At 43.2% G+C, this 23,644-nt stretch overlaps 1 protein-coding gene across 7 annotated transcripts in view; it reads left to right on the forward strand.

The window, feature by feature from the left end:
• ARHGAP28 (Rho GTPase activating protein 28) overlaps nucleotides 1-23,644 on the forward strand; it is a 1,060,144-nt gene that overhangs the window by 806,597 nt on the left and 229,903 nt on the right. For all 7 annotated transcript variants that reach the window (XM_069219852.1, XM_069219851.1, XM_069219849.1 and 4 more), the window contains one exon: nucleotides 4,354-4,571. In XM_069219852.1, coding sequence (XP_069075953.1) covers nucleotides 4,354-4,571 — 218 coding nt within the window. The remainder of the gene's footprint in view (nucleotides 1-4,353; nucleotides 4,572-23,644) is intronic.

The following is a 23,644-nucleotide window of genomic DNA, read 5'->3' on the forward strand; positions in this document are numbered from 1 at the left end:
ATGCAATATTTATCAAATTAGTAAAGGAAAATCAATCTGTCAGGGTCGATTGGGTTTTATTACAAATGCCTTCTAGTAAGATTGGTATAATACTATTAACGTCCACCCCTTTTTGAAGGCCTACAAGCGATGCCTTGTCAAACAGTATACTAGTGGGACATAGTTTTACTAAAAGGCAGTAATTTAAAGGAAACTTTATCCAGCCCTTTTTAAGTTGGGTCTTTGACAGCGCCACTAGCAATCTGACCTGTTGCTAATAATGTACATAGATGGGCTTCAGCTACGCACCTTTCAACTATTGGCTTTCTTCGACTACACTCGTTTAGCCACAGGTTTGAAATTTTGTAAATCATATCTTGGCTGAGCCAGTGAAGTATTCATCTGTCACTTAAAGTCATTCCCTGTTTGGATCTTGCTTTCCACCACCACTTAAATACTTGCATTAGTCTGCTAGATGGGCTACTTTACAACTACATGTCTCTGTGCCTTCTCCTGCTAGTTCCCTCCTGTGAGTCAAGCTCTGGAATGTAGGTTGCTCTACTCAATATCGACCTTAAGAATTTTGTGACACTAATATCAAGGAGAGACTATCAGGAGTCAAAAAGTGAGAGCATATGGAGAAGTATAGATTTACTATTTGTATCTCCACATCTACGTTCTTTTAAAATATATACAAAGCATAGGTACTTATATGTGGAGAGAGGTATAGAAAATCTAAACCTACCTACCTGTTGATCTTTTAAATATTCTGGTGTCGATATTCAGGGTACACACCACAATGTGCTAATGTAGCACTTTAGTCCCATACCTATTGTTTTTGGCAACACTTGTTGTAAATTGGGACTATTATTAAACCTCGACAGTCTTTAGGAAATCCCTCCAGTGCCAGACTCTACATAGACATTCAGTGGCATCGGGCAAACCAGTCCGAGTGTCTCTGGAGCACAATTGCGATCCGGCCACAAGACCCAGTTACTTTTGAAGTTAAATACACTATTATTTTCGTAAGGCGTTCCGTGCAATACAGGTAAGACAGTGGGCCCAGCCAGCTCATCGATTCGAAAGGTTCTCACCCTTATTCATTTCCTTAAAGTGTCTCTCCCAGCAATCCTTGAGATGACATTATTCATGCTAATAGCATGATTTCTGATACACATCAGAGACAAGCTGCTAAAATGGAGGTAACTTGTGACTTTGCAGTACTGAAAGCATACAGGACTGTTTTTTCAGATATCTGTTTTTGTAGTTAATTAGGTGTTCAAAGATTGACTCGGCAACTTTTGGAGCAGATATTTTTGATTCCAGTGGGCAATATTCATCTTTAATAGCTCTACTCAAGCTATGTTTAACTTGGTACCATTTTGAAAATAAATATAGTCTCCTTGCTCCCTTTTCTTATAGTTACTGCACCTGTTAGCTTTCCGTGGTCAGTAATTCTGTTTAGTCATTTGCATCAAATAGCCCGAGAGGTCATTCTAGAAGTCTTTGCCTCTCTCCTCATCGTTCCCCTAAATTAGAATACCTTATGCAGGCATTATAGAAGCTTGCAGTTGGCTTAGCATAGGTTGGCCTTCTTTTCACTCTCATTTGCTTTTTTCTGATTCCTTCTTTTACAATCCTTTGTTGTGTTAGGCTCTTTGCCGGAGTGTATACTTTTACAATCCTTTTGGTTGGATGGCATGTTTCCTTCTACTGCTCACATTTAGGGAGCTACTTTTTTTCTTTCCCCTTCAGCCCTCTACCAGAGTGCACGTGTTTCCTGTCTCTCTCCCACTTGTGCTGTTTCCCCTGCTAACTTCCCATCTTTTTCTCTCTCATTGCTGCCTTCCAACGCTCCCAGCTTGTAAAAGCACAGCAGCAACATAGTTTGCTGGAGTAGGATTAAAGAGCAGACTTTAACGGTTGCCTTTGTTTCCTGCCTTGCATTCTTCATATTATGATTGCACAGGTCTTGACATGCAAAAGATTTTTTGATGCTGGTGAAGGACTGCTTCTCTTTTCCCAGTGGACAATAAATCGGCTTCCTTTGCTACTGTAGAGGACCAAGTGGCTGGAGTATGTTTCTGCTCTGAGTCTTGCAGAAAGTAAATTAGGTATTGGCAAGAGCGTGGCATTTAATTGTGACACTTTCCCTTTTTTTTCTCAAATTATGCTGACGTTTTCCTGAGTAAAAACTATTAGACAGGTAAATCAGTCCATTTATAAAGATTGGCCATGCTGAATTCAAAGTGCAGTTGTGAAATACCTTAAGATATGTGTTTACGTTTCCTCCAGTGATTTTTTAATTTTACTTTTTTCTAAACAATGCTATACTAAAACAAATTGGCACATACACTAGCTTGGCATTCGAATTAGATCAGGAAAACTGGACGTGTTTATTAGTGGGCAGGTGGAGGAAGTTTGACTCCAGACCGCAGTCTGAATCTATGCTCAAGTCCTGTATCTGAATCTATGCTATATTTTCAAGAGACCCACATGAGATATGCATATTTTTTTGTAAATAATCAAAAAGGGAGTAATTCATGAGATTATAAGAGGGAGTCATTTACTAAGTTTATTTCGTGAAATCTGACATAATAGTGGTACTTAGTGACATGACTAAGACTGCCTACTAGGGACATAAAAAGGAAACAGAATGCATGTCTGAGGGAGCAATATGTTATATGTGTTTTCAAGATGATAGTAAGAATGACAGAAATGACATTCAACATCAATGGATTTACCAGTGTCTGTGCATGGAGGGAAATGGGTCCTCTGGCCACCTTTTGAGCTGTGAAAAACAGCAATAAGGTAGCTGCAGTGGGCCCTTCAGGATCCAGGGCCTCACAGCCACTGCACCTGCTGTAGTAATGGAAGCTAGGCCCCTGTTTAACATCCTTCATCTCCCTAGTATCTTACTGACTGCTTCTTGTAACCTTTTTGATTCTTACCAAATTTATGAACACTGCTTGATAACACCACTGGTAGATTAAGGAGAAGGGAGGAGAACGCTCCTAGGGAATCAGTAGGTTAGTTAAAAAAGCATCCTCGGCCTCCATTAGGTACCTGCAATCAGTAGTCACCAGTGGGCAGCCATCTCTCCAGCTCACCCACTCCTCCTTGGATAGCCCCTGCGTTCTATTTTTGTTGTTTCCCACAACACTTCACCACTAAGACTAGAGAGAGTCCTAATTTCAGCAGTAAAATGATTGTCTTCAGTGCTTGAAGTGGAAATATTAATGTGTAGGTACTTACTATGCCAGAGTATCTGTTTACTAATATAAAGTGCTGTTACTCCCAGTGGCGGCTGCTCCAAATGTCAAGGTGGGAGGCGGTGGGGTAGGTGACAGAGGACGACGGGGGACACAACATAAAAAAAAGAAAAGAAAATACTTACTGTTGTCATTGCCCCGCCCGTCTCCCGCCACCTCCAGCTGCCTTGCTCCTCTTCTGGTGTCCCAGCATTCACTGGGACACCAGAAGAGGCTCCCCAGCAATCCTGGCACTGCTGTCATACTAAACCTGGCATGAAAGCAGCGTCAGGATTGGTCTGCACAGCCTGGGGTCTGTGCAGTTTCTCCAGTCCTGCTGTTAAACACAGCCAGGTTACAGAAACCTAAGTGTGCGTATTCTTGGCTAGCCTAAGACAGCCAGCCAAACACACACACTCACTTAGGTGCACTCTCTCCTCCTTCTCCCTCTCACCTCCTGTGGCCCTGCTCCATTGCGGAGGAGCCGCCCCTGGATACTCCCTCTTTGTAAGTACTTGACCTCACCTGAGAGGTTGAGGTACTCTAGCTTTTCCAATGAAAGAAAAACAGGTACTTAAGGGCAGATTTATCATTCTTTTGTGCAGCGTAGCAAGCCTCCTTGCAGCGCTGCGTGAAAGGGCAGAAATGTGCCATATTAAAGACATTTGTCATTATTACGCCTCACCTGGGGAGGGATAGCATTTTGAGGTATTACCAGGTCTAATACTAATGGTAAATCTGAGTATCATGCAAATTACATGGGTGGATGCGTAGGGACACGGTGGCCTTGCGTGGCTTGATAAGTCTCACATAGGGTTTGCATCACCCTTGTGCCTCCTTGCATGGACACAAGGGCAACTCAAAACTTTGCTAAATTTGGCCCTCCATATCTTAGAGTACCTGTCCATTTAAAGGACCGGTTTTATCCTCTTTTCTCTTCTTCATTAGCTTCTTTTTGCAGCTTGCTCTCTTGAGTCCCTAAGAGGTAAAATGTTCTTGGTATTTCTGTTTTTTAATGAACATACTCATTGCTCACTGTTGTGTTCTGCAACGGAAATGAAAATGAGTTGCTAAAAAATGAAATAATCAAGAAGCATTAACAAGTTGCGTTGCTCTTTTGCAGAGGGAGAGCTAGAAGCTGAGTGGTTGCAGGAGGTTGGATTATCAACACTGATCTCTGGAACAGGCGAGGAGGACGGACAAGCACTGCTGTCCACTCTGACACGCACGCAAGCCGCTGCGGTACAAAAAAGATATACCACATACACGCAGACTATGAGGAAAAAGAACAAACATACTGTGAGGGATGTGCGAGACATCTTTGGTGCCAACGATTCCTCTGTAAGTATTGCAAACACACTCTCTGTGTCTCTCAACCATTTGATAAACGATATACATGATTTCTAGCAAAGGCATAAAAATTGTAAAATATAATGAAATACAAATAGATGCAAAATTGGAGACGGGGGAAAGATAAACAAGCATGCATTTGTTTTGTATCATCCGTAAGCATGACATAGCCTGCTTTTTTTTATAACGGATCTCGACTTTATAGCTTTCGGTTTTCCTACACTTTAGTGGTGTCATGGAGTAACATCTGAAGGTTTCTGAAAAGGCAAAGAGCGTGCAGTCTTTAGACAGCAGCGCTCTGTTTTGACTTGCACAGGTTTTGACAGTGTTTCCTGTACACAATAGGGCAGTATGTCATAAAACACAGAATGCATGCTTTGGCAATAAACAGTGGCGTCATCGCGCTACCACATACATTTACAAGTTGGGATCCATGTGTCAAGTGACACAGAACCTAAAAGTTCACATTTCACACAACAGCCATCTCATAAAGCTTTAGGAAGGAGAGGTATCCACTCATAAGATTGAACCTACTGTCTGGGGAAAGCTTTCCTTGACTAGTCAATCCCTAGTCAATCCAAGGGGGGAGGTTGCAGTTTGCCTGGCTACTAAGGGCAGTGATTCATCTCTCCTCTTTTGTCCTGTTTCTCTCATTTGCTACACAATGTGTGTGGCCAGCAAGGACAGTGCTTAATTTGTACTGGTGTTTGCCGGTGTTCAGCATAGGCACTTAGGGCCTGATTTAGATTTTGGCGGATGGGTGTTACTCCATCACAAATGTGACGAGTATCCAGTCAGTCGTATTATGATCCAATTATATTCTATAGAAATCGTAATAGGCTGACGGGATAACCATCAGGTTTGTTGCAGGTAGACTGGGAGCCTGTGCTTGCTCTCACACAGTTGCCAGGCTTAAGAGAGCCTACTGCGCATGTATGTTTGGCTGGCCCGGGACGGCCGGCCAAACATACATGCGCGATGAGGAAGTGCATAGTGCACTCCCCTCATATCCTCGTCATCCCCAATGCCCCACCCCTTTAACAAACTAAATGATAATAAACATGGTTGGGGGGGTGACGCGCCTCAGCCCTAACAGAGGGGCCGCCGCTGATATAATATAAACGTAATATAATATGATGTATAACAGTGTTCTATCATAAAGAATCGTGCAAGCAAGTAGTGTGTAATTTGAATGGCCTACTATGAATACCAACAGCCTGTGGACTGCCATTTCATTACGTATTGAATCTGTTTTGGAGTTCAAGGGATGAAAAAAACTAGACACACGAGTGAGAGCACTATAAGATATATGCTGCTGTTACAAGGCCTATTAAAAATAATATAGGTCAACTGGGTGCGTTGCCCAGAGCCACACTTTGAATCAGCAAAGCACTGTGAGCACCCCAGCTGAAGCACTGCCCGAGTTTCCTTTCAACTGTCCAACTTGTGCTGCCTGTTATTTGATGGATACTTCATCAGTTCCAGAGGACATTTACGTCATGACAACAACATGGATTAGCTTCAGCTATGCAGCAGGTCGTGTTTTTTACCTTAATAGGAGGCCTTCAGGCACTATCACTTATACTCACTCAGGGGCATAGTTACAAGAAAATGGTGCATTGGTCTCTAGCGCCACTTTTCTTGCATCGGCCCTGCCCCACCTAATGACACCATGGTTGTGCCATATTTACAATGCAGCGCACCATGGTGGTCGTTAGGTAAATAGCGTCAACATTTTTAACTCTATTGTATCACTTTGCTGCACTAGCATCAAACATTTTGACGCCAGTGCAGCAAAGCAGAGGGTGGCCTGCTGTGAGTATGCGTTAAAAATGTTGGAAAAAATGGAGCAGTGAAATGTTGTAAATTTCACTGCATGATTTTTTCGGGTCTCCCTGCGAGGGAACGCCCCCTTTGCATAAATTATAACTGGCACGGGCATAATGTGGTGCAAGGGGTTGCAAAGAGGCGCAATGCAAGCACTGCACCACTTTGTAAATACGGCGCGTTAGAAAAGCCACCTTAGCGCTGCCTTAGCATAAACAAAAATTATGCTAGGACAGCGCAAGGTGGCACTAGGTGCTAGTAAATATGCCCCTTAGTTTTTTCCCACACTCATTCTCTCTCTCTTTCTGCCTTCCTTTCTCTCTCATCCTCTTTCTTCTTCCCTTCTCATCTCTTCATCTGACTCTTTCTTTCTAATTGACTCTTGATAATACCAGCACCGTGCTGTAAACATAGGGTTACTTTACAGGCAGTAAACCCCAAAAAGTGCATTCATGCTTAGCTAACTCAGCATTTGGAAAAACAAGCAGAGCTCTTAAGTTTCCTCAGTGAAAACTTTGCGAGGAGCTTATCCAGTCCAGGTTTTTGCCTTGCGTTCTGGGGCCTACAGTCTTTGATTTTATAATGGGATAAACAGAACTGCTAAATCCTGTTCTAGGTAAGCTGTTCTTGCACGGATCTCGGACTACTGAGGGCTCATAATATTCATTTACACTGACGTTCCAAATTTGACAGCACCTCAGCTCACTCCCGAAAAAGGAATCTGAAGAATCAAGCAGATTGGCAGCTGCTCATTGTAATAAAGTGAATCCACACCAGATGAAGATATGTGGTAGGAGGTATTTATTACAGCCTCAACCAACAGCCAACATATCAACTGTCATGCAGAGAACCCTGCATGACAGAACCTCAGAACAAGCTGGTTCCATGCCCAGTGTTCTGGCATGGAGCCATGTTACATCATTACTCTTCTTCCTCTTTACATTAGAACAGAAATAACATGAGAACAAAAAACACATTTGAACAGAAAGAAAAAGAGGGTAGAAAGAACTACACAAAATCACGCAAATGTAAAGGAAACCTGCGTGTTCTGACACTCCTACGAGTATTATCAGACCTTAAATCAATGTCAGAGGGAAAACGATAAGAAGTATCATCTCTCCTGTCGGCCACACCACACCCCCCAAAATGTGCTACACGACTATGATTCCAGATGCGACCATCATCCGTCTTGACAGCATTTTTAAACAGCTTAATGATAGTTTTTGGAGAGGTATATTTTGACCAATTTTGACACCCAACAGGAGCTTTCACCTTTACTTTATCTCCAACCTCAAAATTTGTAACTTTCGCATTATTCCTTTTATCAACATAAATCTTCCTTTTGCTTTGCAGAGACACTTCTTTGTCTCTCCATTCCCCAATACCATTGTTTTTTAAACCCTTCCCAGCAACCATCCAGCCAGGACACAAACGAGTATTTGGAGACCTTCCCCTGAGCAGTTCAAAAGGAGTCTTCCCCGTTGATGCATGAGGAGTGTACCTGTAAGCTGTTATACGAACCTGCAGTTCTTTTCTCCAATCTAAACAGTTTACCTTTGCTAATTGTATACTCTCCTTTAAAGTCCTGTTAAATCTCTCCAAAGCACCATTCGCCTCTGGATGATATAACGCAATTTTTTTATGTACAATTCCACATTTTACAAAATACTCCTCCATCTGAGCAGAACAGAACTGCGGACCATTGTCAGAAAGAATAGAGTTAGGAAAACTCTCGCGTTTGAACACAGATTCTCAAAAACTGATCACAGATTGAGAAGTGATCTCTCTCACCAAACTCACCTCCACCCATCGTGAATACAAATCCAGCAACACCAACAGGTAAGGAGTCTGATGTTCTCCATGCAATGGCCCCACAATATCGATAGCTAATTCATCCCATGGACTTTTTGGTAAACTTCTACAAACCATAGGTGAACATTTTGGTTTGAGTACCTTATCACTGGCTTGACAAGGTGTACACTCCCTAACAGTACGTTCCACCATCAAATCTAATCCAGGCCACCAGAAATCCTGACGGATGCGCTCTTTGGTTTTAGAAATGCCCATATGCCCTTCATGAGCCATGTTCACGATGACTTCTCTCAAACTCAATGGGGGAATCATTCTTGTGCCCCTCATTAGAACACCATCAACAACGGCTAACTCATTCGCAACTAACGACCAAGGTTTAACCAGACTTCGAGACTTATGCTGATCCAAAAGAGACATCACAGAACACAATTCACTATCCTTTTGCAACTCATCCCTCCATTCATCTTCCTTTACAGCCCCCAGCGTAACATCACAAACTCTTATGCCACACTCAGCATCACATTGATCATTTTCATCCTGAGATTTATCATTCTCTACCACCTCCACCAATCTCGACAGACAGTCTGCCGTTACATTTGTCTTTCCCGGAATGTATTCAAACATGAAGTTATACTCCTGTAAGGAAATGACCCATCTCCTGATCCTCGAGGAAATCGAGTCCAAACCCTTCTTCTCAAAAATTTCTTTCAGGGGTTTATGATCAGACCTGACTACGAAAGAAGATCCCCACACAAATTTTCTGAACTTGTTTATGGCCCAGAAAATTGCCAACGCTTCCTTCTCTATAACAGAATAACATATCTCTGCCCCTTTCAAGTATCTTGAAGCACAAGCTATTAGCACCTCTTGGCCCTTCCTGATCTGAAAAAGAAGAGCACCCAGCCCCTTTATACTCGCATCAGTAACAATGAAAGTGGGATTCCCAGGTACAAAAGCTTGTAAGTTTGGTGCATTCCTGAGATCATTTTTTACTTGTTTAAATTCTGTACCACACTCTTCCGTCCAAACAAACTCTGCATTCTTACACATCAACTTCCTTAGATTTACAGTCTTATCTGCAAAATTTCGTATAAATTTGTTATAAAATTCTGCCGTACCTAAGAATGAAGAAACCTCATCTTTTGTACACGGTTCTTTTAACATTTCGATAGTGTCCACCAAATCCTTTTTAGGACTCACCCCCTGCCGTGAAATATGATGACCCAAATAGTCCAGTTCAGTGACTCCAAATTTACATTTGCTTTGCCTAAGAGATAACCCAGCATCAAGCATCCTTTTAAGCACAGCATGCACCCTCTCATCATGTTCTCTCACGTTTCTCCCACATATTAATACATCATCCTGGTAGCACTTTACGCCTGAAATGCCTTTAAAAAGATCTTCCATAATCCTCTGGAATACTGAGGCCGCAGAAACCAGCCCAAATGGCATACGCAAAAACTTGAAGGCACCCATTGGCGTAATAAAAGCCGTTAATTCTTGACACTCTTTACTCAACGGAACCTGATGGTATGCTGATGCCATATCCAGAGTGGTAAAATAGCAAGCACCATCCAACGATGATACTAATTCCTCAATATTGGGAAGTGGGAACTTGTCAACCACCACTTCTTTATTTAAGGCACGGAGATCCACACACAGACGGATTTCATTATTTGGTTTACGTGCCACAACAATGGGAGCTAACCACTCCGTTGCCTCTACAGGCTGTATAACACCAGTGGACAACAATTTATCTATCTCTTTTTGTACAGCGTCTTGGACACAAATGGGAATGCGTCTAACTTTTGCCACAACTGGTACTGCGCCCTGTTTCAACTTAATTTGGTGATTGTACCCCTTTAAACACCCCAAGGTGTCACTGAACAATTCACCAAAAGCTCTCACAAACTTGTTTTCGTCACCCTCAATAGATTGTACCTGAACAGATGGATGTGCATTAGGATTGAGAATGACACCCAAACGTGCTTGATGACTCCAGCTCAACAAATTATCACCCCTCTCAGCAACATAAATCCTAGCATCAGTGAACCTACCATTGTACTCAATGCAGTCATCAAAATAACCTAATAACTTAATTGGCAACCCACCATAACCCGTAGGTTTAATATTAGGTTTGAACAGTTTCTTCCTTCCTTGAAAATTCTTCATAAAAAAATCCTTTGAGAGAAACGTGATGTGAGAGCACGAATCAGATTTCATTTTGACTCTAACATCCCCCACCAAAACCCACTCAGAGGGATGTTCCACCTCACTCTCACTAACTTGAAAACTGACTTCCTTTATTTCTGATCTAGAATCTCTCCTATTCCTCATCCTACACTTTTTTCCAAAATGTCCTCTTTTTCCGCAAACATTACAAGTAATCCTATTAGCAGGACACTCACTTGCATTAGCCATGTGTCCAAATCTTCCACATCTGTAGCAATTTCCTTGAAAAAGTGTTGCAAACCTCCTATTCCCCTGTGTCTTTCCTGCGCTATTTTCTATTAAAACACCTTTCTCACGGACACCCTCATACTTTTTTTCCTTCTCATCTTTTTGTATGACTTGACACTCCACTTCTTGTGCTTTTACACTGACCTTGTCTTCTTTATGTGCTTTACTTAGTTCTCCAACACACTTTAACATATGCTCTACCCTTTTTGCAATACTAACAACCTCATCCAACGGTGGCTCGTCCTTTAGCCAGAGTTCTTCCCTTACTTTATCACTGCAACACCTCAGCACAAACTGATCTCTAATCCTTTCTTCTACCAACGCCCCAAATTTACAACTTGAAGCCAACTTCCGTAAAGCCGTAATATATTCTTCAACACTCTCCTCTTTCCCTTGCTCCCGCAAACCAAAATGGTATCTTTCCATAATAGTACTAATCTTTGGCAAGTAATGTAAATCTAGTTGTCTTGCACATATTTCATATTCATTCAACCCCCTCTGATCAGCTTGCGACAATGGAGGTAGATTTTCCAACACCTCCTGTCCTTCACCCCCTTAACAATGTAACAAAAGTGCCTGCTTCCTTTCACCACTCAAATTCGTACCACACGCCCTGGCATAATTCTCAAAAATCTTTTTCCATTTCTTCCACTTAATAACCGGTTCTCCTGGATCTGACAAGAAAAACGGCGGCGCCGTAACATTCTGCATACTCACAAGAGGTGTAAAACACTTCTTCCCCACAATATATTCCAAACCCTACTAGTTGCTAAAAGTACTTAAAGTCCAAAAGGTGTGCCAGTCACTGTATGTCCCAGCACGATGCCGCTATATCAAACACGGGTCATCAGGTGTGTTTGTCACCGCAGAGACGACCGTTTCAGTTTAATTCATTTTACAACGCCCAATACTTGTATTCCACAAGTGTAATAAAGTTTCCATAGTGATCCTTATCCAGTCTCCGTCTAAGTTTCAACTTCCAATAGACCGTCGATGTTCTTCTTCGATGTCTTCCAACAATTGCGCTGTAAAAAAATAAATATATATATATATATATATTTTTTTTAAATAAAAAAAATTCCTTCTTCCTCATCTAAGATGGCCGCCACAAAACATTTGGTCCGTTTTCTTCAGGCAGTTGGGCTTGCTTTCTCTTTGAGCAATCTCAAATCGTTTTCCTCACTCAAAATGGCCGCAACCAAACATCCAGTCTATTTTCTTCAGTCAATCTGGCTTGTTTTTCTCCTTTCACCACACTCAAGATGGCCGCCAACAATTCCCACAGCTTTCAGTCCTTTTCCAATTGCTCACTGACCTTCTGACGTCGTGAAGCATACAGAGACCACTTTGATCCTCAGTAAATGCTCAAACAGCTTTCCACGAAGCCCCTACAACCGCAATTTCACACTTTTCTCCGCTAAAACATGCTGCAAGACGCTCGATCCTCTCCCAGCACGTCTCTGTAAGTTATCTCCTTTTCTCTTAAATAATCCAAGTTCTTCCTTCTTTGTTGTTGTTGAGGCTGTCCCTTCCTCTGTGTTCCTTTCTCCGCCCAAGCGTCGCCAGTGTAATAAAGTGAATCCACACCAGATGAAGATATGTGGTAGGAGGTATTTATTACAGCCTCAACTGATGACGCAGAAATGAAGGTTTTACATTTATTAGCGCTTAAACGTAGTACTGCAATAATCATGTGTGGCTTTAACCGAACTAATAAAGATTGTACGGGGACAAAATGTGCCCTCAGAGTAGTTTGCCAACATTTATAAGCGTGCTTTATATAACGTGATGTATTAGAAGTGCATTAATCCGACATAATCATAAACGTGTGCTATGATTTGCTTGTTTGAAATGTTTTAGCTTAGCATTAGTTTAGTGCAGGCTTCGGCCTAGTTGCCTGGTCTCACAGTTTAGATGCTCGTATTTTTCCAATGTGCTAATAAACGTGTATTTTTGCTTGAAGCTGTACTTTTCCACTGAGATCGTTCACATGCTTATCTTAAGGTTTCGTGCCAGCCTGGCATATTTCTCTCTTTACTCCAAGGTCAATCTGCAGGTGCGGACAATGGAAGATCTGAAAGTGAGTTAATTGGTATAAAATGTTGCAACTTGCGTACTCGTCTCCAAGGATAATGTATGCTTAAGTAAAAGCCTGAGAACTGTTGTTTTTGATTGGACAATTTGAAGCCAACCTATGAACCCTCCAATGGAAGACCCTACTGGATTTGAACTGTTGTCTATTTAAACCAGGTGCACGAGAGGAAAGTAGCCATTATTGCCATTACCCGGACATTGCGGCCATTACCAGCCATTACAGCCATTATTGCCATTACCAGCTCGATACCCGCCATTTTGCAGGACATTGCAGCTATTATGGCCCACCTTGCTGCGACGCCATTTTGAAAGAGACTTTGATGCTTTCTCTAATCGAGAGAAAGAGACTTTAATGATTCTTGCCCTAGAGACTTTAACTTTGATCCCTTTACATGAAGTAGTAGTTTTATTTTGCCGCCGTGAGGCAATTGCCCCGTCCACCCCTGCCCCTTTGCCCCGTCCCATGCTGATCGAAACGGTACCCATGCTGATCGAGAAACGGTACCTGTGAGACGAAGACTTCCTTGAATGCTGATTGTAATTGGTAAATATGAAAGGAAATTGTACAATTGCATTGTGTTTCTTTTAGGTAACCAACTGCTGATTTTTGATAAGAGCCCTAGCTAGGAGTTTTCTAAATGAATGTTGCTAAATTGTTTTGCATGAAGTCCCACATGCCGATGCTAATTTGAGGTTAGATGAGGATTCCTTTTGTTGCACGATGCAATTTGAGACCTTGTTATGCTGACTAAATGTATGCAATTAGCTCATTACAGATTATAGTTTTAGTGATTTGCATTGCTATTATCGAATGCCTTGTTATTCAAATGCTGCATAGATTGCATCTGTTTCGCCGTTATGGACAGCTATTAATGTTCATTTACGTTTATCATCTGGTGTTGAGACACATCTATATTGTGCTAGCTTTGTTAATATGGGGAAATAAATTTACTAACTTTGAATAAACTGGTGTGGTTATTCCTGACTGAAAGGTCAGGGTTCGCCGAAATGTATTCTGGATTAATTGTTAAGTGTTATGTTGATCAGGGTATTGCTTATGTTCGTTATTGATTATTGATTATTGATTTGATTAAATTGACCGATATAGAGTAAGGAGAGTCCCACTTAGCCAAAAGATTCATCGGCCTAAAGAGCGTCCAAATACAGGTAAATTATTAGTACGGAACGCTCTATCAGTAGATGGTAGCAGAGGACGGTTTCGCCTTTTGGGACCCCGTACTCAAAGTACATGGTGTTGAAGTAACGGTTACACCCTTTGAGATCCCACTCGAGAAGTTGAATTAGATTTTCTTGGATAAAACTGATTGAGAAAATGATGATGGGCTAGGTCCACCGCGACTTTCCCGGGATCTCGGAGCTTGCGGATGGAGAGAATGGAGGTGTGAGATCGGCGTTGGTGGTACTAGTGACGGTATGAGTGAAGTTAGGATTTTGCGCTTGCACAGCTTATTGCCGCAGATTGTGTGAGAAGGTTGCGAGGATTTTAGAGAATAGCGGAGGTGCGACTCCGAGTGTAGGAGTAGGGAAGTCGTCGAACTTCATAGAAATAGCGGAGGTGCGACTCCGGGTGTGAGAGTAGGGAAGTCGTCGAACCTTATGTGCATGTGGCGCTTCGTGCATAAAAAGGTCGACGTGGTTGTTGTTGTTGAGACGGGCCCTGCGAGGTCAAGAGACTCCGGAGTATGTTGTTTTATGTTGTGGTCTGGGCGGTTTAGTAGGTTGATCGGGCGTGGTCAACGAGTCGGTGCGTGTGTAAGGGAGTGAAAGAAACTTCGACTTCGGGCTTTGACAAAATTCTAAGTGCACTAGAATAGATCATTGACAAGTTGAGAGTAGGTCTGCGGGTCAGATTTGCTTGCAACAGTGGGGACCGAGAAATATGGAATAACTGCCGAGGCTAGTGAAAAATCCCTAAGGTCCTGAAGCGATTGTGTTACCCTTCCTGTAGTAAACCGACAGATCTGTTTTATATTTTTGGTAGCTCGCGATACATGCAAGAAGTTGTTACGAGAGGAGCTGAGTGAAGGAGGATTAGCCGCGAGGCTTTGTCAGCCGCAGTGTGTGTGAGTGTGATGTCACTAGGAGCCGCGCTGGGATAGGTTGGTTGCAGAGAAGGGTCGCGCACGGATTGGACGCAGTCCGTGGGGCTCGATTGGAAGGGGAAAGGCAAGCGAAGAGTATTCCGGGAATTAAAGTCACCTATTTATTACATATTTTGTGAAATAAAAGACGAGAAAATGAAATTTTTTAAAGCATTAAGGAGTGCGATGAAGGGGGAGTCTTACATTAAAGCGAGCGTAGGAGAGGAGACGCCGCCTGAAGGTACACCAGCTTACATTGTAATGGAGGAAAAGGGGGTAGCTCCGTGCCTTTGGCTAAAGCAATGGCACAAGCTGACAGAGAAACATGGGAGCGTAGCATTCCCGATCCACGGGACATTCAATATAAGGATTCTAGAGAATTTGAGATTCGCGATGTACGACATGAAGGTGCCTCCAAGGCCAGCCCAGTTTGAGGCTCTAGCAATTTGGGAACTAATGGCTAGACAGCAGCAGCAAAATAAGTTCGAGACCAGGATAAGGAAGGTAGAAAAGACACTAGCGGACGCTAGGTGGGATAATGCACAGAAGGTGTGGAGGTTAGATGTATTGCAGGGGATAAAATTGTTTCCCGCAATTACTAAGGAAGAAGAGGAGACAGGTAAGAAAGCTACCTGTAAGACAAACAGGAGGTGTTCCAAGGATAGAGAGGACGAGGAAAAGTTGAGAAGAGAAGAGGAGTTAGAGGATGAGGAGTTAATAATGCAATTGCTGAACGACCGTCCACCACCTTATGCGGAGAGTGGACAAGGTCCAAGTACCAGTTCTGCCCCTCAGGCACCGGTACAGAACAGTGAAACTCAGAGTTCAGGAGCATCATCGGGGTCTAAGGACCCGAGTTTACTGTTCACCCCGCAGATACCGCAGGTTAGGAGAATATATCCAGATGTGCCCATGTTGAAACCAGCAGAAAATTATCAGCCGCAGATGCCAGGGTACTACAGCAGTGACAACAGTGCAGGAATGATTCTAGATCCAACCGTAAGGGGAGTACAGAATGGTCACAACCCGACATTGGCACAAGCCGAATCAACCCAGTTTTTGATGCCTCAAAAGCAGATGCAGGGGGGGACAGGACAGGCTCAGATGACGGGGAGTCAGATGGGCATGCCGGCAATGATGACCCATAGTGTGGGAATGAACATGCCTCAGAAAATGGGAAATAGACAAAACCCAGATGCGATATCGCTACCCATTACTGTAGGTCCACCGGTACCTCTGTACAGTCAGCCTAACTTAGGTATGAGCGGTCAGGGATCAATGCTGCAGAATGGGACCGAAAGGAGGTGCATAGAAAACACTCCAGGGATAACCCCTATAGCGGCTCAGCCAAATGGATCTGGGTCCTTGATGGAGTTTAGTCCCATATGTGCTCAGTCAACACTGGTGAGGTCAAGTCCCCCACTGGTGATACCGCTGTCATCGAATACTGAAAAGTTGCCGCAACCATCAATGGCAGTCGATGTGAACGCTACACTGATGGGGTTGAATGCGCAACAGCTGACACAGTGGTTCAACAGTCTGAATTCCATACAAAGCTCAGCCAGTGGGAAGGGAGAAGACTATCTGAATAGGGTCAGGTTGAACATGGAAGCACAAGAATTGGTGGAAGGGACTATGGGTGTGAATAGGTTAGAGTCCTACTCGGAAGAAGAGTTGAGGTATCTATGTCCAAGGATTACGAAAGAAGTGAACAAGGTACATAGAAGCTTGCAAGAAATAGCTGACAAAAACGGGGTTGATATAGACAAGACAAAACACTTGAGCAGGAGCTATAGGTTGGATTTCGGGACCACAGATTTTGAACACATGAGGTCAGCAGGCATGAAGGCCCACCTTAGAGAGTTGTTGCAGAGTGCACAAGTGTGGAGGTGCTTAGACAAATGGGAAAGCAGATGGGTAAAGAGAAAGGAAAAGAGGAAAGACAGTGTCTCAGAGCTCAACGAGAAAAGACCGCAGAGTAGTGATGCAGTAACCATGTTACCAATGAGGGAGACAGCAGGGGGAAAATTAATACATGTACCATGGCACAGAAGCGACATTCAGTCTTTTACGGATGATTTTCCCAAACTGAGAGAGAAACCGATTGAATGGTATCAACAGACTGATAGGTTTGTGAAGCTTGCAAAATGTCTCTGGGAAGACCTGAACACTCTCTTTGAGATTGTGGTTCCGGCAGATTTGTGGGAGGATTGCAAAAGAGCTGTAGGTTGGCCGACAAGTGAACCAGAGAGAGACAGGGATACGGGTGCACCATCACCTATGGTGATGAGCTTGTACTACAAGGTGATTGAGCATTTGAAGATGAAAGTTGCAGCGAAAAATGTGGATTGGCAGAAGATTGATCGAACTGCCCAAGAGGCTAAAGAGTCGATTCATAGTTACTATGAGAGGTTGTTGAAGGCGTTCAAGAACTACAGTGGCACGGAAACAATAGAGGCGAAGGACATGCTTCATTTTGTGTTCAGATTTGTGGAAGGGCTGAGACCAGAGATAAGTCAGATGATAAAGTCGCATTTGATTTGTTGGCAGTCGAAACCGATTGATGAGGTGTTGAATTATGCGAAATACTGTAGCGACAAAATTGAAGTGAAACAGAAAAAGTTGAAGGAGAAAGTGATGATGATGCAACTTAAAGCAGCTCAGACAGGTCTGCAAGGTTTGCAAGGGTTGCAAGGGTTCCAACAGCAGGTACCGCAACCGCAGCCGCAGTTGCAGGGAAATATGATGTTTCAGCCACAGGCGAGAGGCAGAGGCAGAGGAGGTTTTGGGAATAATGGTCCGGATTTGAACACTGTTGTGACTCAGAATGGTGTGCAGGCATTGAAAAAGGTGATGCCGTGTCACGTGTCGGGATTGTCGGACATTGGAAACGCGAGTGCCCGATGGTGGTGCAGGAAGGTGCAGGTGTTGGTCAGCAAAACAATGATGTCAATGCATTTCAGACAATGAGGGGACCGAAAACGAGAGGTCCAAACCCAAATTTTCAGACCATAAATCAGTTGCAGGGATTACAGCCCATGCAGCCGCAGCAAATGCAGATGCCCCGTATGCAGATGACGCAAATGCAGCCAATGCAACAGCAGTTACCCATGGTACCTAATCAGCAAATGCAAATACCTTTGGCACCAATGAGTCAGCAGCAAGTGATGGTTCCTCCACAGGTCTCGGGTCAGGTAATGAATACAAATGGCACCGTACAACAGTTCCCATTACACAGTGAGGGTGGAATAAACAATGTATGGGAGAGTGAAAGTTCAGGAGAGGAAGGAGATTGTGTGCTTGCAGCATCCTTGGAAGTTGTTCAAAAGGGTCCGTACGTGGAGGGAAGAGTAATGGGTCATCGTGTTTCATTCTTGGTTGACACAGGAGCCACACGTTCAACTGTTAAGAGCATTGAAGTACCAAATTTGCCACTCTCGGGGAGGACAGTTCAAGTGGTGGGAGTAGCAAACAGGCACCTGACAAACCCAATTACAGATCCGGTACCAGTCAGCATTGGTAACTATCAAGGGTTACATAAATTTGTAGTATGTGACTCAAGCCCGATAGCACTGTTAGGGAGAGACCTATTGTGCAAGTTGGGATGTTCGATTATGTGTTCGAACGAGGGAATTAAAATTCAGACGAGCAGTGATGGGGAAGAAGAGGACAGTGTAGAGGGGGATGAGATGGAAACTGTCGATGAAGAGTATCCTTTGATTTGTCTTTTCCCGATGATAACTGAAGAAGATATTCCAGCTGAATTACGGGAAACAGTCGGAAAGGAAGTGTGGGATATGACAGGGAAAGAGGTGGGATTGATGAAAGGAGTGGAACCAGTGAAAGTGACTGTAAAGCCCAATGCAACCTTTCCCCAGACCCCACAATACCACATGGCACAAGACACCCTCATGAAAGTTGCCCAACTCATTGACGAATTTGTAAAGCAGGGAGTACTGAAAGAAGTGTTAAGCAGTCCATGTAATTCACCAATCATGGGACTAATAAAGCCGAGTGGAAAGGTCCGAATTGTACAGGACTTGAGGAAAATAAATGACATCATAATTAAATGCTGCCCTGTAGTACCGAATCCAGCTGTGATAATGTTTCAAGTCCCTTGCGATGCCGAGTGGTTCTCAGTCATCGACTTGTCACAAGCATTCTTTTCTGTGCCTCTTCATGAGGACAGCCAATTTCTCTTTTGTTTCAAATTCCTAGACAGAGTGTACAGTTGGTGTCGAATTCCTCAAGGGTTTTCTGAGTCACCGTCAATTTTCAATCAGATTCTGAAGAAAGACTTGGAAGCGTTAGAATTGCCATTCGAGTCAGTCCTAGTACAGTACATTGATGACTTACTGATTGCAGCTAAGACAGAAAGTGGCTGCACAGCCGATACCATTGCTCTGTTGAACCATTTGGGAAGGAATGGACATAAGGTGTCTCCTTCCAAATTGCAGTTCTGTCAGAAGAAAGTGAAATACTTGGGTCACCAGATAGAGAAAGGGTCAAGGAAAATAATGAAGGAAAGAATAACGAGTGTACTTCAAATGAGTCCACCAAAGACAAGGAGGGAGGTGAGGAAGTTTTTGGGAATGGTGGGCTACTGTCGCCAGTGGATTCCCAACTTCTCGACTCTAGCAAAGCCTTTACTGAAGCTGACCCAGAAGGATGCCTTGGATCAAATTGAGTTGAAAGGAGATGAGATGGATGCTTTCATTGAGTTGAAAGAATGCATGTGTAGGGCTCCAGCTTTAGGTATGCCTGATTACACAAAGCCTTTCACATTGTTTTGTCATGAACGTGATGCATGTTCTTTGTCTGTCTTGACTCAAGCCCATGGTGGCATAAACAGACCAGTAGCGTATTTTTCAGCTACTTTGGATCCGGTCGCAGCAGCACTTCCAGGGTGTTTGCGCGCCGTAGCAGCAGTTGGTATCAGCATCACTCAGAGTGAAGGAATAGTGATGGGACACCCAGTAACAGTCATGGTCCCTCACTCAGTTGAGATACTTTTGACCCGCTCCCGAACGCAACACATGACTGGAGCAAGACTCACAAGGTATGAAACGATAATTCTGGGCTCACCGTATGTGCAGCTGAAAAGGTGCATTACGTTGAATCCAGCAACCTTGCTTCCTGGTGAAAATGCTGAAATTGAGAACGCTGAAGACGTCGAGCATGACTGCCTTCAGGTGACTGAATTTTGCACAAAACCTCGACCTGACATTAAGGATACTAAGCTTGATGAAAATGACCAAATTGTTTTAGTTGATGGTTCATGTCTAAGAGATGGGATGGGAATTTTGAAAGCAGGATATGCTGTATGTACTGTAACAGGTGTCTTGGAAGCATCCTGGCTCCAAGGAGTCTATTCTGCACAAGTAGCAGAACTTGTAGCCCTTACAAGAGCATGTCAACTGTCTGCATTGATGAAAGTCACCATTTACACTGATAGTCAGTACGGGTTTGGAATTGTGCATGACTTTGGCCAACTATGGTCACAGAGAGGTTTCCTGACTTCTTCAGGATCCCCAGTGAAAAACGGGGAGAGAATAAGGGAATTGTTACACGCCATTCAAATGCCAGCCGAAGTTGCAGTGGTAAAGTGTAGTGCTCATACAAAAGGACAGGACTATGTTTCTCTGGGAAATGCATATGCGGATCAAGTCGCAAGATTTTGTGCCTTGAACTGTATATTACTCAGAGATGAATGGAATTCGATAAGTGAACCAGAACTCGAACCAGCTGAAGCATTTGCCTTGAAGGTCGTAGATACAATAGATGAATTAAAAGCATTACAGAATAACGTTAGGGAGGATGAAAGAGATTCCTGGATTATATCACAATGTATAAAGAGACCAGACGAGTTATGGGTTTCAAATGAGGGAAAATTTGTTTTGCCAAATAGTCTCTTATCGCAGCTTGAGCGGTTCTATCATGGGCAGGCTCACCTAGGGAGAGATGCCATGATAAGATTGTTCAAAACTGATTGGTTTAACCCCAGATTTCGTCACGCTGCAGAAGCAGTTTGCCATCGATGTGTCACTTGCCAGCAGATGAACCCAGGAAAGGGAACAGTTGTGAACGCGAGCCACATTAGCAGGGCCAGTGGCCCATTTAGTAGGATGCAGATGGACTTCATTGAGATACCTGTGCATGGAGGTCTAAAGTATGTGTTGGTGATTGTGTGCATTTTTAGTCACTGGATTGAGGCATACTCCACACGTAGAAATGACAGCCTTACAGTTGCGAAACTATTGTTGAGGGAGTTGATACCACGTTTCGGATTCCCGATCTCTTTAGAATCAGATAGGGGAAGTCACTTCAATAACGAGGTGATAAAGTTACTTTGCGAAGCGCTGAACATTGAGCAAAAACTGCATTGTAGCTATCGCCCTGAAGCCTCAGGACTGGTGGAGCAGATGAATGGTACACTGAAATCAAGAATGGCGAAGATATGTGCATCGACAAATTTGAAATGGCCTGACGCATTGCCCTTGGTGCTAATGTCAATGAGAAACACCCCTGATAGAAAGACTGGATTGTCTCCGCACGAAATTCTCATGGGCAGGGCTATGAGACTTCCTGCAGTTCCCGCAAATGCGCTTTTGAATATTACAGATGATATGGTGTTAGACTACTGCAAGGGTCTGGCTGACGTGGTTCGCTCTTTCTCTCACCAGGTGGAAGCAACCACCTTGCCACCGATCCAAGGTCCAGGACACGCACTGAAAGCAGGTGACTGGGTTGTGGTAAAGAAGCACGTGAGGAAGTCGTGTCTGGAACCCCGTTGGAAAGGCCCTTTCCAAGTGATCCTGACGACAACTACCGCTGTGAAGTGTGCGGGGTTTCCCAACTGGATTCACGTCAGTCACACAAAGAAAGTGTTGTGTCCCACAGATGAGGAAGTTGAAGCGCTGAAACTGCCAGTGCCTGATAAAACAGTGCTGAGTGCTGAGACAGAGCAAAACCGAACTGAAAGCGAACAGGCAGGAACAGAAGAGAGGGAAACATTCTCTGAGGACGAAGCGACTAACTCACTTGGGGAAGACCAAGGAGAAAGTTCAGACAGCGACGAAGCAGCTGAAGGTGACAAAGAACCTGAAGCAGCTGACGGTAGCAAAGAGCCTGAAGCAGCTGAAGGTGACAAAGAGCCTGAAGCAGCTGAAAGTGATAAAGAGCCTGACGAAAGTAAAGGTGACGAAGGGCTCGAAAGAGGTGAAAAAGCAGGAGAGCCTGATCAGAGGAGGGCTTTCCCAGAAGAAGACGATACAGAAAAAGAAAAAGAGAACGTGATTGATTCCCCAGAAGGAGGGGACAAGGTAGAACAGAACGAAACAGTTCAAGCTTCCACAGAAAAGGTCGCAGGTCCATCAAATGGACACGGTGCAAAGAGGAGATTAAGTATATCACCAATAAAACAGAGGACTAAAGAAAATTTGAACGACGGAGAAAGGCCAAAAGTGAAAGAGAAAAGAAAGGAAGTAACTGTCGTGGTACCATCCCCGAGTGAAGAAAAAGACTTGACAAAAGTGGAAAGTACCAGCGAAGCAGAATCGAAAAGAGAAGCAAAATTGAAAAGGAAAAGGATACCGAACAGAAGATATTCCGGTCCTGAATGGGCATATGTAGTTCATGACGATTGGACTGACAAATTTGTATCTCTAAGCCTCGAGAACGAAGAAGAAGAGATACCAATAGAAAAGAAAAGTTTTATGGACAGTGTTGATTGAAAGGGTAATAAATGACATTGCTTGCTACAATCTAACGTGACATTGCTTGCTACAATCTAACGTGATACAAACAACTAGTTAAGACATTGCTAAACCGGATGAGACATTTGCTAACCTGATAAGACTTTTTGAAAACCTGATTGACTCTTAAACACGATTTGAGACAACGTGCCAACTGAAAAAAAAAAAAAAAAAAATACATTTTTTGAGTTATTGCCGAATTGAGACAAATGCTGCTAACCGAGAAGTGACTGGCCTCTTGAAGAAAACTGTGTGAACATTGCGCTCGTTCAGCTTTGTAACTGAATTACTAAATAGTTTTCTTATAGGTGCTTCTAGCTCTCTGATTCTATACAGATCATGACGCAAAACAGTAGAAAGAAATATTGTAAATATGCGTGTATAGGCTTGATAATTGCATGTGTACTAATAATAATGGCAATAGTGCTTACAATGCATGGAAAGGGTGAGAATGAGAAAATCGATGCTTCTACTTTTGCTCCTGTTACTGTCACTGAACTAACCGCATTGAAAAGACTAGAATTAGATGAGAGACACTTGCATGATAAGAAGGAGCTTTCGTATAACGTTTTCTATCGCTTGCTAACAGAATATGTTGAGACTATGGATGTGAAAGATTGTTATGTGTGTACACAGATACCGACATCAGTAAAGGAAGGGGTGACTTATCACCACATGCCTCTTACATACGGGATTACATGTAGTATAGTAATGTCTAGATTTTATGGTCAAACTAACATACAGTATTTTTACTCAAATTATGATGTTACCTTTGCATATGTTCCTATAATAGCGCAGCTAAGCCAGATTGCTAAAGATTGGGATGCTAAAATAATGAGGGAATTTTTCGAGCCAATGCAACCTTTTGAAACGGCTCACGCTCATAGGGAAAACCTTACCTGCTCGCTCTCTGCAGTAGAAATAAGCTTTTTAGATCGCACAGATGATAGAAGGGCACAAATGAAGGCGAAATTAGAAAAAGAGCTACATAAGAGGACTTCAGTAGACAATTATG

Source organism: Pleurodeles waltl, chromosome 2_2, assembly GCF_031143425.1.
Source record: "Pleurodeles waltl isolate 20211129_DDA chromosome 2_2, aPleWal1.hap1.20221129, whole genome shotgun sequence".
Classification (NCBI taxonomy): domain Eukaryota; kingdom Metazoa; phylum Chordata; class Amphibia; order Caudata; family Salamandridae; genus Pleurodeles; species Pleurodeles waltl.